At 35.2% G+C, this 12,197-nt stretch overlaps 1 protein-coding gene across 1 annotated transcript; it reads left to right on the top strand.

Annotated features, from left to right (window-relative positions):
• The first annotated feature begins 109 nt into the window (after positions 1 to 109).
• Positions 110 to 4,765, top strand: LOC125670030 (NADH dehydrogenase [ubiquinone] 1 alpha subcomplex subunit 6-like). The gene is made up of 3 exons (XM_048904929.2): positions 110 to 262; positions 2,162 to 2,277; positions 4,483 to 4,765. Exons 1-3 carry the CDS (start codon positions 133 to 135, stop codon positions 4,612 to 4,614), a joined length of 378 nt encoding a protein of 125 aa, XP_048760886.1. The 5' UTR covers positions 110 to 132; the 3' UTR covers positions 4,615 to 4,765.
• Positions 4,766 to 12,197: the final 7,432 nt, after the last annotated feature.

The raw sequence follows: 12,197 nt of genomic DNA on the forward strand, positions 1-12,197 counted from the left end.
AGAAGTATCAATTCATTTTGATAATATATACATTAAGACATTGCCATATTCCTTGCAATCCATACTTTTAAAAAATGGATTTAGATAAAAATAATGAAAATTTAATCGGGATCGCGATGCCATTTTCTCAAGATGGCTACAGCGTACAAGGTCGTCGGTAGCCTAAAACAGGCTAGGCCAATTATATCTGCCAATAAGGCAGAATCCAGAGCGAGAGTCGTTAATTTATATAAGTCATGGTACAGACAATTATCACGCATAGGTAAGTAAATGATAAATGTGTGTCTTATCGGATTTTACACTTCATGACGAGGGAATTCGAAATGTCATTAAAATATAAACATTCAAGAATGACTTTACTTACTACTAATTCGTCCTCATGAAAACACGTAAATTCTAAATACTGTATTCATGCTAACAAACGCCCTTACCCTGCAATGGCTTCCAACAGACTGAAAGGAGGGATTCATCATAAAGTTCCTAAAGAACAGGTTGGGAACACTTCCCCTACAGCGAGATATTCTCACGAAAACACGATTAAATCCCTCTTTAGCGAGAGTAAATATATCCCGTACAACCGAGAAAAACGCCTAAGGAGTACGTCTCTTCGTGTTTCACGTGAAAACTTCAAAAGAAGAAAAAGTGCTAAAATGTCTGATACTTTCAGAACTGCAAATATATGAAGCAAAACAAAAACACTCACATTGTGCATTGGATTTCAGCCTAATTTCCTATTAGGCAGCATCAATGATATTGTCAATTTATAGAGACAATTTGCGTCATGTTGAGTGTGTGTCACACTTATTCAGCATATTCAGAATTTGCCATTATTTTCAATCAAAATACTAAAACACCTGTTTATGGTAATGTTTTCTTTCTCACCAAAGAGGGATAATCGCGTTTTAGCGAAAAGATCTCACTATAGGGGAAGTGTTTCCAAGATTCAATTTTCTTCATTCCATGACCCTGGAATCAGAATAGGTCTACAACTTAAACTGGGGTGCATGTGAACACTTCCAAGTAAACTAACTGTATCATTAAAGGATTTACACTCTTACTGTCTGAAACATGCGAGTCTTTATCCCTGTCTATCACAAGGTGACTTAAATGAGTGTTGTGGCCTGTGGGCCTCTTGTTATATGTTCCAGATTAAAATATTATACAGGTCATATATGACTCTTGATGGTTCAAATTTCAATCTCTCAGAGGTGGAATCATGGTCCTGATTTTTTCTACATGTATTTATATATCTAAGCTACTCTCAAACTTTTGATCGCTCAAAGTTCTCATTCTCTCAGAGTGAAAGGGTCCCATGAAACATATTTCATTGTTCTTGATTTCTCCGAGTAGTGGTAGCGTATACACATCATCAATAAAGCACATAATTATTTTCACTTGGATCTTTATTGCATGTTTATGAATAACAGTGAATGCCCGAGACTAGCTTGGTAACATTGTTGGCACATTGCCCATGCTTCTTTTTTGAGGTGGATAGTTAATTGATTGTTTGATTGATCAGTTTTAATCCTACACCTGTGTTTTGTTTTTGTTATATATATCAGACTATAAATAAAATTTACACTTTTTTTTAACTTGACAATGAGAAAATTATTTTTAATAATTTTAGAAAATAATTCAGAGACATGTCAATGAAACATCTATGCTTTGTGTAAAGTGACTGGAAAGTGTGATGATTGTGCTTCATGTAGTCAGTGACTTTGAAACTTTGCTATTAATGAGAATTTGTGGTTAGACAAATGTACTTGTACATCTATTTTAGGATGAAAAAAGACCAAATAAATAAACTTTAAAAAAAATTATATTTATGCAAGATAAAGTTCTATGTTGTAGAATCAAGTCAATTACATAGAATATGAAGGAAAACCTGTCAAAACAATCCGAGGATGTTGTAAATATACAATCCAATTACTATAAAGTCTGAACCATAATGGTCTGACCTTTAATTTCCAGATTTGACTTGACCTTTGATCTCTCAAAGTCTTGATCTCTTGAAGTTTTATCATGGTCCCTTGAACTTTTAGCTTTTGAGAGTGACCTGTAGAAATGTGTACATTGTACATGCAGATACATGGACAGTTTGTTTGTGACCTGTTTTAAATAAGTTTTTAGAGATAATTCAGTAATTCTCTCAATTTTGCAGTTATCATGTATAAATTGGACGTGACGGATAAAGAGGCACACGCTAAGCTTAGGGAAGAATTCATGAAAAACAAGCACATCACAGATTTAAGAGTAATCGATTTACTGGTTGTGAAGGTGAGTTACTCTGTTATATAGAAAAAAACGAAACAAATGTAAGCATGGTAAACAAAAGAAATGTTTGATTTTTATATTGGTAACTATTTATGCATATAATTTTGCTAAATTGTTAGACTTTGATAGACATTTCAATGATTGTATTTACATTTGTTGTACATTATCATAGTTCCACAAAGAATGAATCTGAATGACAGTGTTTATACTGATTTGTGCTTGTTCTTTACTTTAAATGCTCTGCATTAGGGGTGAAACGATACAGTACCTTCTCGATTCGATTAGATAATTTACTCTCGATTCGATACAAATCATACAATAGCAAGTAACAAATTCTTTATAATGCTAAGATTTTTATGTTTCATTGTATTTATTGCTCTCTGCAAAATAAATTCAACATAATATAAAAGAATTTAAGATAAAGCAACACTCTTATCACTCGTCCTAAAGCCGAAATGTCGCCATACCCAAGATCTATATATGTTTGGGGTAAACTTTTCAACTCGACTGTGTCCATTTTGACACAGCATTGAGCAAAGTTTACTCGTACGTTGATTAGACAATTTTCAATTCCATTGGCCAATCAGAAACCATGTTATCAAAAACAATGTGTGCAATGATTCTAGAACCGTATCGAACCGAAACAGACCCGGAATAAATCAAACATCGAATCGAGACTACTACATCGTGATTCGGCCGCATCGCGATGCATCGTTTCATCCCTACTCTGCAATGCCTACAGGTGTCCCCTTTTTTGCTTGGGTGACCTATGTGGGGCAATATGTATACCATAATTGCATTTTAAAATATCTGGGGAAATTTTAACCGAGTGCAAAAAAATCAAAAAGTTTGAAACAAAGCACCCCAGGGATGGGTGGCACAATAAGAGTGTAAAATGTTCAGTATATTAGAAATATGACATATGCATGTAATATGAAAAATATTAGATTGTTAACAAATATACATCAGGAAACATGGCTGTTTTAACCATCATCACCTTAAAAAGATTACATGAAACCAATGGCTAGCTAATGGCAACTGTATTTAAATCTTTGAAAGACCACATTTACATGCAGCTTAACTTAGGTGGCTTCTTGTTGATATGTTTGCTACAGATTGTTTGTGATGAAGTATTAATAATTTTGAACTTATTATATGTACAATGTGTATCAGGAATTCATACCTGGTAATCAAAGAAAGCAGTGTCTGTCAGTACCAGCCTCTCAATGTTAATGCAAACTGCTATTTCATCGTTGGTTTTTCCAGTTCTGCTGTCATTTTGAGCTCACCTGGCCTTACTGCGAGATAATCCACTCTGTCTATCAGTTGTGTTGGTATCTAATTAATTAATTACATTTTGATCTTCTTCAATTGATTGGCTGCATACCCAGTGACCATACTGATACAAATATTCCTCTTGATTGGAGCAGTCCAAATATTGATATGGCCGAGTCCAAATTGACCACCACTCTCTCAAAACAAGTGTTGACCCAGTCATAATACATGTAATGGTTCAAAGGTTCCTGCTGTTGTCCCACAGGAGTGTTGATACTTTTAGAAGCGATCTAAATTCCAATATGACCACCATGGTGTTTGATTGGCCATGATAAATTAGATGCAAACCCAGCTACTATATATTTATGCAGTTGTTCCTCTAGTGGTTCAGTAGACCTTAGCATCCTTGGGTAAATGAAAATTAAGTTTATTCCGATGAAGCACAATGCCCCCTTCCAAGGAGAGGTAATGAAAAAAATGTAAAAATAGGGCGACATGTTCAACAAGCTTGAGTATGTGACACGATGTAGAAAATAATGTACAGACAACAAAACTGAAAACTATTGCAGCAAATCTGAAATTCCTTAATATTAGTACATGTAAAAAGATTCAGTTATATCATTTGCAATCTTTTGTATTCTATCTGCATGTTTTTGTTCCCTTGCATTATATTTTTGTGTGACAGAGCTTAAATACATTCAAAATAAACATGTATTAATTCTGATTTGTCAACAGTGTTATGATTTTATTTCAGTGGTACATGTACCAGTAATATTTAGTTAACATTTTACTTATTATAAGTTAATAAGATATTTTACTCAATGCAGAAAAGGATTGGAAAACATGTAAGCCAATAAATGTTGTCTCCATTATAAGTACACTTATAAGTACATCTAATTGTAAAATTTGACTCTCCAATTTGTTTTTTAACAGGGTCAACTGGAACTCATAAATGCTGTTGAAGAATTTAGTCAAAAGCCCCATTTAATGAGGTTCTTCAAAGACCCTGGCAATACACGACCTACTGATTTCCTAGGAAAGTTTTATGCAGGACATGATCCTTAGATAGTCAATAACGGTGTCAAATATGACCATATGCTAAACTCACATGTATGTATTGCTGTAAAAGGTGAACTAGAAAATCTATATTTGATTGTTGATGATGCATTCTTGCATGTATTGTAAGAATTCTAGGTGAATAAAGTGATGTTGGGATTTTGTTCTCTCTGTTTTTGATGGAATTCTGAATTTGTTGTAAGAAATCACATAAAAACTATAGAGGACATGTGTTATATAGTGTTGCTGATGACTGTATGAATAAAGTTTCCAAATTCAGGTAAAAGAATAAAATTTTGAATCAGTTCCACACCATTCAAAGTCATACCATACATGTTATGTGGTGTCCTACTGTATGTTTACAGATCAAATGCAGATTCAAGTTTGTTCAAATCATGGCCCCGGGGTTAAGGTGGGGCCACAAAATGGGATTGAAGTTTTATATTCGAGTATATAGGGAAAATCTTTCAAAATTTTCTCAAGAACCACTGGGTCAGAAAAGTTCAGATTTACATGGCAGCTTAAATCCTGACATAGTGCAGAGTCAAGTTATTTAAAATCATGGCCCCCAAGGGTAGGGGACCATAAAAAGGAATCAATATATTTCTTGGGGCAAGACAGTTCATTTCATATCATGAACTTGGGAGTTTGACTTACTTTTAAGAAAACATAACCTATTAATATACAGTCTGTATCCTTAGCTATTTTAGGTGGGGCTTTCATTTTTAGCTCACCTGAGCTGAAAGCTCAAGTGAACTTTTCTGATCACCCGTTGTCTGTCTGTAAACTTTTTACATTTTCAACTTCTTCTCCAGAACCAATGGGCCAATATTAAGCAAACTTGGCAAAAATTATCCATGGTTGAAGGGGATTCAAGTTTATTCAAATGAAGGGCAACACCCTTCTCCAAAGATGTTGTTAAAACGCGGAACAGAAAACATTGTATGCAATAATGTTATGAGGACTCGGGAGGTTAGCATTTTGCAAAAATAAAATGTTTATCATGAGCAATGAAAGCAGAAATTATATAGAGAGTGGGAAGTCATCCTCAGTATCCACCATTTCATACACTTATACAAACAATTGTTAATAGGCATTTCATAAACAGATTAAATTGACAATAAACCAATTATCACATTAACGGTTTGTAAATAACTATGCATTAGGGTGTTTTGTGCCGTTTAATGTGTACTTAGCTGTAAGTAGAAAGGATTTAGACTGTTTTCTTCAATTTTCGAAGGAAGGTATGAGGGGGAAAGACAAATATTTTTGTCAACACAATGACTTTGCCATAAAAAACCGGTAGCATTTGTCCTTGTACTTTTTTAAAAAAGCATTTGGACAAAGACCTAGATAAACTGCGAGAAAATGGTTCTATCGATCATGAATTGTCGTTGTTTGCTGCTCGCTAACACATCTGTCAATGCTGACATTTCAAATTTTTTTTTTTTTTTATACAATATTTGATTCAGAATTTTAAGATAAAATTGTTTTACCACTTGTAAACAAATTCCTAAAATTTTGATTTTAATCATAACAAAGTATTTTCTTCCGATTTTAGGTGTTATCTTAGCTACATTAATAATTCTATTTAATTCTTAAATTCTTTTCCGTTCCGTTCCGCGTTTTAGCAACACCCCTTCTGCAAGGGGAGATGATGGCAAAATAGTAAAAATACACTGACTTTTTAAAATCTTCTACAGAACCAGCAGGCCAATTTCAACCAAATTTTGCACAAAGCATCCCTAAATGAAGGGGTTTCAAGCGTGTTCAAATCATAGACGTAAAGCAGAGGGACCGCCGACTCTGGCGGGAAAATATGTTGCTAGTTTAGCAGCGCCCTCACCGGGATGTATAGAAACGAGAAGGATACAGCGATTGTTGACGTGTCGATCTAACTTTAGAAAAAAATGAAATTAAATATGGCGTGTATAACATTTTTGATTAACTGAGGAATTGCCAGGCTGAAAAAAATACCAAGATGAAAAGTTCATGGATTGGAATAAAAGGCCATTCGATAGATCTATTTTGTACTTTATACAGCATACCATCCATTGACTACTGTGAAAGGTGAAGATAACGAACAGTGATCAATCTCATAACTCCTATAAGCAATACAAAATAGAGAGTTGGGCAAATACGGACCCCTGGATATATCAGAGGTGGAGTCGGGTGCCTAGGAGGAGTAAGCATCCCCTATCGACCTGTCTCGCCCACTGTGAGCCCTGTATCTTGATCAGGTAAACGGAGTTATCCGTAGCAAAATTAGTGTGCCAAGAACGCCCTAACAATCAGAATGAAACGAAACAAGTCAGATATGGTAGTTTTGACCCACTGATAGGTTGTATTGGCAAACTAGATCGTAATAACGTCGACCATAGAATTTGCGAAATGCTGACTTTAAACGAGACTTGAAATCCCTGCATCATCAACTTGTTTGTCAGTAGCCTGTCTTGATTTAAAAACTGGTCTTATGCAGAACAAGCTCTTGCGTATCGAATCAGTTGAGAGATATAAACACTATATGCAGGTGATATTGGAATATTGCTACATAATTATGGGAAGTTGACGATGGAGATCGTTAAAAACTGTCATGTTATATGTTGCAATTTTTAAATTAAGTTTCATTAAATATTTTGAATGTCTCAATTTTTAAACCATGTTATTCGACTGAAACTTTAACTAAAGATCGAATAATTAGGATAGTATTATACAAGGTAAGAAATATGAAACTAAAAGTTTCGGCGTACTTTCAATGAAATGCTTAATATGGTTGAATAAACTAGGCATGGTTCATAATTCAAATACAAGTGTTTTAAAAACAGTTTGATTACCCCCATCCACCCCCTTTCTCCTAACACTTGTCGGGAGTCGTGTATCAATGTTTTAAAGAATTTTACATGACTTAGATAAAAATGAATAATCCAAAATGCATATTAATTTTTTCATAAATTTATTGAAATATTTGCTGCTCTGTATAGAGTATGAGAGTAATAAGACAGGAGGGGGGTGGGGTGGGGGGGGGGGGGGGGTAAATGGCATAACTAAGCTAGCTTTTTTGAAAAGAAGTTTCTGTGAGTTATTAATAAAAAATTTAATATATATTTTAAAAAGCTGTCACAATGGCATAATTGTACTGTTTGGACAACTCAAATATATATTAAAGTGATCCGAAATACACACGTTAAGAGTAAATACATCATGAGGTGATCAAAAAACTCTAGCCTACAGCCGCCAAGATTTACTCCTTTCGACTCTTATATCTGCCTGAGAATGAAGGCCAGTTCAGAATTTTTTATTTTATTTCTCATAAATCAGCTGCAGTCTTTAAAAATATGAAAAAAATAATGATTTGAAATTCACTGTTTAGATTCCAATATTGTATTAACTATTCTGCTTGGTAAGGCAATAAACCTCGACCTGGTAAGTCCCACGGTGTATCAATTTCTTTGAAAGGCTGGCATAGCTGAATTCCTGTGCCTGTATTTTCCCATCATCGGAAGCCACGCCTAGTGTCTCCGTTTTGAGGTAGGGTAGGTAGTGGCGGATTTAAGGGGGGGAGGGGGTGCAATATCTTCTTTAGAAAAATGGAAACGATAAAAGAAGCAATAATTTCTTCCACTCTCGGAGAAATAAATGACAAAATCTTTTGATTTATTGAATAACTTTTATTGGGAGAACTTGCATTTTTTTTCAAAAGCCCCCAGATCCCCTGCCTCATAAGTTGCGCCCCCCCCCCCTAACCGCCATTCCTGGATCGCCCCTGGTAGGCAAGTACTACCGGACTCAGTAACCGTGGCTAGCGGCGATGGTATTTTCCTTGAAATGTACTTTCATACAACGGAAGTTGCTTTCTATACATCCCGGTGAGGGCGTTGAAATCGCGAGGAGATACCACAGGGGCTCGGTTGTCAGATATTGAAGTTTTGTATTATTTGTTCCCGAATAATAAATTGAAGTTTTACATGATTTGTGTCCGAATAATAAATTATATAAATTTAATCCACCACCAAAATCCGCTTTTTTCGAGGTTTTAAAAAAGGTGTATCATGTGTACATTAAAACCTTTTTTAAAACCTCGAAAAAGGCGGATTTTGGTGGTGGATTTTATTTATATAATTTATTATTCGGACACAAATCATGTAAAACTTCAATTTATTATTCGGGAACAAATAATACAAAACTTCAATATCTGACAACCGAGCCCCTGTGGGAGATACTAGTACTTTCAGCGTGGTGCTGTCATAGAGTCATTTCTTTTCATATCCAGGGTTTCATGCTATCGTATGACTGTATTTGTCGAATTAGCATTGTATTTGTCCGAATTTTCTCTCTGTCTATCAAAATAAGTTCCAGTATACTCGAACATAGCATCGTCTGACAATGAGTTGTTGTCTGCGGCCTTAAACCATGATATATGTTTCTCACGATTCTCATTTGATTTAAAGTAGGGGTCTAGTAGCGTGACGTCATGTCCGGATCGAACTCTGGTATTGGTTCACGTACAATTATTATCAAACGTATTTTTACATTTACCTGTATGTTTTTTAATTTAGTAAAATGAATACAATAACACTCAATCACTTATATTTGAGTAGACTATGGCTCCAATCTTCTTTCCATTTTTTGTCATCTAATTCACACATAAAACCAGAGGTACATATTTGTTTAATTGATATACAGGGGTATTGCATGTTAAAATTATCTGTAAATTAAAAAAAATTCATGATATGCGATAATGCACTTGTGGAATTAAATAAAACGATTCTGCACTTGTTATATATTTGTTATCTTGTTATATATTTGTTATCTTCTATTATGTGAAAATCATCTTCAAAATGGCTATTTTGGCCAAAAAATGTAAATATAAATTGAGATGCTGTGAAAATATTATGCTGAGAAAGGGCAGATTTTTTAAATGTATTTTAACAAGCATTCGTATATGAACATAATATGTGAGTTTGAATGAAAAATCACAAGTCAAATTTTTAAAATATTCATATTAGTGGTGTTGCAGTGCCGTATTTTTGACTGCCGAGGGCCTGTATTGAGTTCAATTTTGTACCACCATTATTAAAAAACATGAAATTGTGTTAAAATTTCACTTTTAATTATTTAGTTAAACATTTATTTCATATTTGAGGAAAAAAATTGGAGCATCATACCTCAAACAAAATTTTATGGACATATTCTAGGACTTCTTCAATGAATTCTGATATTGCCGTTTGACAAATGGGGGTACACGTAATAAAAATACCATAATTTACTCATTATAATGACAACCCCCCATTTTTTTGTTTTTATCATACCCTCAAATGAACAATCTAAGTATTTAAACTCAAATTTTTGAGAAATCACAAGTAGGTCCAGGACTAGGGACCTACCTTAAGCATGGTCTCATATCGATACATTTCGACGATGTCATTGATCGAAGGCTGGGGCTTTAGTGGTGATCCTACGGTTTGTCCTTTGATGCGTTGTTTTATACAATATATGTCGTTTTTCTTGAATTTTATCCGAAAATTGTCACTCGGTAAAAGACAGCTATATATGTCCTCGCTCTTAGGAACTGTCGTCATAATAAGTCCGTTTGTTGTCGCTGGTGCCACCGCTTTTGTTTCTAACAAGAAACCATGAATTGATTTATTTCCAGGGGGACATTCGTCAAAAACATACTGCATACAATTGTTGATAAATTGGAATATTTCTTTTGCAGAGAGAAACTTGGCATTTTGTAGTCTGTTGATGTCCAGCGGTGCTCGAAAACTATCAGTATCTTCATTTGCATTTTCCTGTTCGTTGTCAATTGTTGTGTCGCTGTGGTCCTGGTTGTCTGCATTATCGGTAACTTCTTGTTGCTCGTCGAATGCTGTGTCGTTGTGGTCCTCGTCCGTATTGTCGGCTTCGTCGATTTCTTGTTGTTCGTCGATGAAAGCTAACCGGTCCTGGTTGCTGTTGATGAACATTCCATCAAGCTTGATCGTTTCGTGCGATTGTTGCGATGCCTGTGTTTGTCATTTTAGGTGAACTATTCAAAAGAAGGTACAAATGAAAGGTCAGGATATCTTCTGCATTTACACAGTGGCATGGAATGGTATGGAGTCCATGTACCACTTTGTTGGATATCTTTACAGTATGTGTCCATAACAGTTTGACTTTTGAAACGGGAGTCCATACAGTTGTAGGTACAGTCGTGGTTAAGTTTCTGGTAGCTGTCGTTAAGTTTCTGGTAGGCTGTCATTGGTGCCGTTGATTGGTGGGTATGTGGAACTTATTGTAATGGCAAGGGCGTCTGCTGCAGCCAGAATTGTCCAAACCGATGATGATGCACCTGATTTAGCGCAGGCAATTGTAAATTCCTCTAATGATGGCTATAAAATGAAGATGCCCTTAGCATTTGGTCTAGTTGAATAGGTATGTCCGTTCCTACACATCTCTATACAGGTTCGCACTCTAAGCTCTGTAGCATGAAATTCGTTGCCATATAGAGATGCTGAAATGGCGTTAAACAGGCAATTTTCGTCTGGTGATGCTATTTTTGGCGTTCCGTGGTCTGTCATTTTATGGTTGTCCATCTAAGAAATCGGAGTCGTAGATAAGGGCTCCGGAATAGAATCTTTAGGCATGATGAAGAATTCTCGTCGAGCGGCATATCGTAATGATTTGTATCCACCCTGTGCATGATGCCTGGCAAATAAATACATAAGGTCACACCAATTTGTAAAATAGTTCTTCGGAAAAGTGAGGCGAGAGTGCTAAATTATTTTACAAATATTTTTTATTTCGGAGATAAAAATTCTGAGGCGAGTGAAGACAAGAAATATAAATAATTTTGATTGAATTAAGTGCGATTTTAAAACGCGAGCGCTTAAATATAAGGATCTAAAATCATCAGATATTATTTGTTTACCACATGAACTTAACATTTTTCAACTTTGTTGTCAGATATAGTTTACAATAAATAAGAATTACATTAGGTTTCAAAGACTTCATTTTCTTCATACCTAATACATGTACTTTGCACCATAAACTGAAAAGGTCTTTATTTTACTTTAATATGAAATTTATTTTAGTTTCATTTCTACAAACTTTCGACTCAGATCTATAACAGCTGTATAATGCATATTGCTAGGGACATGTCCAATTTTGAAATCTCCAATGTATCGCTTTTAGCATTTTCTTGAATTTTAATAGAACACACATAATTATTAATCACCGAAAACCTTTTGTGAATTTGTCGTTAACTGTCGGTCCGATTTAGAATAGTCCTCAGTACCCCTTGCTTGTCGTAAGAGGCGAATAAATGGGGCGGTCCTTAGGATGAGACTGTATTCTCTTTAGAGAAGTCGAGAGGCGTCGATGTAGGCTATGCCTCTCGACTTCTCTAAAGAGAATAGATGAGACCGCAAAAACTGAGACTCGTGTCACAGCAAGTGTGGCACGATAAAGATCCCTCCCTGCTCAATGGCCATAAGCGCTGTACATAGTCCTACATTTTGCAGCCCTTCACCGCCAACGGTAACGTCTTCATGTGAGTGAAATATTCTCAAGAGAGACTTTAAACAATATATAATCAATTAACCACTTCCAAT

This window comes from Ostrea edulis, chromosome 4 (assembly GCF_947568905.1).
Source record: "Ostrea edulis chromosome 4, xbOstEdul1.1, whole genome shotgun sequence".
NCBI lineage: Eukaryota > Metazoa > Mollusca > Bivalvia > Ostreida > Ostreidae > Ostrea > Ostrea edulis.